The sequence below is a fragment of the Orycteropus afer genome, unplaced genomic scaffold (genome assembly GCF_000298275.1).
Source record: "Orycteropus afer afer isolate SDZICR_OR568_19922 unplaced genomic scaffold, OryAfe1.0 scaffold03125, whole genome shotgun sequence".
In the NCBI taxonomy this organism is placed as follows: Eukaryota; Metazoa; Chordata; class Mammalia; order Tubulidentata; family Orycteropodidae; genus Orycteropus; species Orycteropus afer.
The window spans coordinates 8,961-12,886 of record NW_006924712.1 but is presented as its reverse complement, the minus strand read 5'-3'; the positions used below and the strand labels follow the sequence as shown (position 1 = coordinate 12,886).

General features: G+C 36.8%; 1 protein-coding gene across 1 annotated transcript in view; it reads right to left on the bottom strand.

Moving 5' to 3' along the window:
- Window positions 1-3,494: 3,494 nt before the first annotated feature.
- Window positions 3,495-3,926, bottom strand: part of LOC103213476 (dentin sialophosphoprotein) — a 7,443-nt gene continuing 7,011 nt past the window's right edge. The window contains exon 4 of the mRNA XM_042783506.1: window positions 3,495-3,926. This exon is cut by the window's right edge and continues 1,500 nt beyond it. Within this exon, the coding sequence (XP_042639440.1) occupies window positions 3,495-3,926 (432 nt within the window).

The window sequence follows — 3,926 nt, the reverse complement described above, 5'->3', positions numbered from 1 at the left end:
TATATATACTTTGCTGGTTTTTGTGTTTCTCTAGAGAACCCAATCCAACACATGAATACTCTACATATTTGTGTATTTAATAAGGCATTTTACTGCTGACCAGAATGCTGGCAGTTTAAACCCACCAGCCACTCCTCAGGAAGGCAGAATGGGCAATCTACTTCCGTAGTGATACCGTCTGGGAAAACCAAGGAGGGGTCGCTATGAGTTGAGTTCGAGTCGACAGCAGTGAGTAAATTGATAGACAGCAGTGAGTAAATTGATGGACACAACTAGATTTCACAAAATACTACATATGATTTACTCATATTTTTTTTTTATTATTCTTTTCTTTTACAAACTGTTACTCATGACTCACTAAATTGATATACTAGATGAATGGCAACTTGAAGTTTAAAAAATACTGCTTGCAAGGGCAATATTTACTGATAGCTTAATCTTTATCTCAGACAGTAACCCAAAACAAATCTTGTTTTCTAACACCATACATCTTGTGTTCAAAGAATCCACTCTTAAAATGTTCTTTTGTGGTGTGCCTGCCTCAATCTTGCCTCTAATGTCCGGATGTTAACACAGGTGTGACTATATCAGAAAACTAGCATCATACTCTTCTTTCATTGTATCTGACATCAGCCCCAGATTCTGTACATCTTTAATTTTTCTTTTTTTCCAGGAACACTTCTGAAAGTGAGATCTTTGTAGGATGGAAATGTATCCAGCATAGGCTACTGATGCAAGTGATGTCTGCAAAAACTCTCATGGGACTGAAAATGACTTAAAACAAGATGGAAAAATAAAGACATGTTAAATACCTTAAGGCAGTTTCATAAGATGAAATATAACTATGTGAAAAAATAATAAGGTAGAGATATGTGTTGTAAATCAATATTTATGATGTGCTGTTAAGCGAAAAAGAGTAAGATGAGAACACTGCATATAGTAGACTTCCATATGTTTAAAATGGGGAGTGTATGTGCTTATATGTGCATAAAATATTTCTGGAAAGTTCCACATGATATTAGTAATAGGAATTGCCTCTAAAGAAGAGAAATAGAAGACTAGAAGTCTGGGATGATGGAGCATTAGTTACTTTGTATACCTTCTTATAGTGTTTGAATTTTTTATTTTGTGTGTATAGATAAATTACTTTTCCATGAAAAATAGCTAGTTAATTTTTTAAAATGTGATGGAAAGGCCAACCATTTGCAAACTTATTAGGATAAAGGGAGTTTTCCTCATGCACAATCATGTAAAAAATGTTTATTATAACACAGCAATATATCTCTTTCATTTACATTATTCTTACAGTTTACAAAGAGTTTCGCATCCGTTGCCTGGCTTGGTGTTCATAGGACTATTTGAAATAGATAAGACAGGTACTATAAGCCTCAGTTTACACATTAGACAAAAGTAAAATAAAATGAAAAAGAAGGTGAAAACCTAGAGCGTGTTTTAAATAACCAAGTTTGGAGTTATTTGTATAACTGTGATGTAGGAAAAGGCTGGGTTTGATGGTGTTATGAATTAGTAAGTAGTTTATGAATAGCAGTACTTTTAACCCTTCATTGATTTTCATTGCCATATCGATCACTTAACTAATAAACTCTTGCATTAAGAGAGAAGTAAGCGGAAAAACACCTACTGCAAACTTTTTGTGTAAAATAAACCTAATCTTTTTAGAATATACATTGTCAACTATGGACTGCTTGAAAATTAACATTAAAGAAGTCTCATTCATAACTCTACTACATAGATATTACCTTTGAATTAGAACAAATCTAAGGTAATTGCATTAAGTGGAAAGGAAGGAAATAACAAATCATCATGACTAAATCTTGAAAGATACCCTGTAGATTATAGTCACTGTACTTCCCACTTTCCCTGGAACAACTCCCATTTAAACCTCCTGTCTCAGTGTAATACTCAAAACACCACTTTTGCCCCTAAAAATGTCACAGTTGGGTGATAATTACATTTTGACCTTATTAAGTATCATTCTTTGTTTTCATAAGCCTTTGAGATCCTCATGGTCTAGGGACTGATGAATTCCAAGACTAAGAACTAACTCTTTTTTGCAAAAATTTAATGATCTATGATCAGATTTTAGTTGCATATATAACTCTCCAAAAAGAGATTTCCAAAGCATTGTCTGCCAGCAACTGTTGGCTTTATTAAGGAGATTAATAGCAGGAAGGGAGTCTCAGGGTGCGGTTTGCAAGTTTTGGCAGTCTAGGGTTTTAAAGGTAAATGCAAACCAAGTTTGTCTTGGTGAGACTGTGGATGACAATGTGGATGACAAATAACTGCTACCACTTAACGGAGTCCTGAACCTAAAGCTCAAAAACAGAACCTCTCCCTAAGAGTCATTCATTCATGTATTCATTTCTTCATTAATGCATGGGGAGTGACTACTACAAGCAAGAAACTGTTCTAAGCACCACATCAAGTTTATCAATAGTCTGAGAGACTTTGTGCTAGGTTTCTAGTAGTTTTCAGGAATCTAATACTATACATTGGGAGCTCTGGTAGCATAGTGGTTAAGACACTTGCCTGCTAACCAGACGGCTGGCGGTTCAAACCCACCAGCCACTCCTCGGAAGGAAGGCTGAGCAATCCTACTTCCGTAGTGTTACTGCCTCGGAAACCCAAGGAGGGGTTGCTATGAGTCGGGCCGACTCAACTGCACATAATGACAACAACAATACTATACATCAGATTTTATTGTGTAGCCCCAGAATTCTTTCCTTGCAAGTACTCTAGAATTTCCATTACTTATAATTAGTCTTTGTTGTTGTTGTTGTTATGTGCCGTCGAGTCAAACCTGACTCATAGCGACCCCTGCTTGGGTTTCCGAGGCAGTAGCACTACGGAAGTAGGATTGCCCAACCTTTTTACCGTGGCCCAAATGAGTTAAATAGCTTCTGTTCCCCGCCCCCCACGTTACAAGTGTATTTCTTCCTTGGAATAAGCAAATGAATCCATAACCAAGCTGGCTGTCATATCACCATAACAGCATCTTTCACTCAGCAGTAGATAGATCATCTATTCAGAATATATAATTACTGGAAGATGAAGACATTGCCATAATTGCTTATAAGATGTGTTTGCTTGTCACATTCTCTAAAGCATGTGGTATTTGTGTTGAAGTTATCATGTAGTAAGTGATCACTTGAGGTTTCTGTGTAAAGTATTAAAGAATGTTTCTAATTTTTCTTTCATATTTTGATTTACACTTTTAAAAAATACATTCAAAATATGAATATATTTTAATATGCATGGACCAGAAGTCATGCATTCAGATTCTCTCTCAGAAGGACTTGGAACTTGTAGTCAAAACCTGTTTGATTTTATTCCCTAACTTGTTTCTGAGGTCATATACATATCTGTCTTCTCTTTATCTCTCCCCTTTCTTTACTGTCTTGGAAATCTGTATTTCCTATCAATTACTCACTAAACTTTTCACAAAAGGAAGCTTGTGTTTTTTTTCTTTTGTTCTAATCATCACTGGTTGAGTGATTACTGTCACTGCCTTCACTGTCACCATCACTGTCGCTATCACTTCCATTGTTGTTCCCATAACCAGACTTGCTCTTGCTGTCACTCTCATCACTACTGTCAGATGTACTGTCACTGCTGTCACTGTTATCATTGCTGTCACTGCTGTCACTGTCACTGCTGTCACTACTGTCACTACTGTCTGACTTGCTATCACTGTCACTACTGTCACTACTGTCACTACTGTCACTGCTGTCACTGCTGTCTGATTTGCTGTCACTATCACTGCTATCACTACTGTCACTGTCATCACTGCTATCACTGCTGTCACTGCTATCACTGCTGTCTGATTTGCTGTCACTGTCACTGCTATCACTACTGTCACTGCTGTCGCTACTGTCTGATTTGCTGTCACTGCTATCACTGCTGTC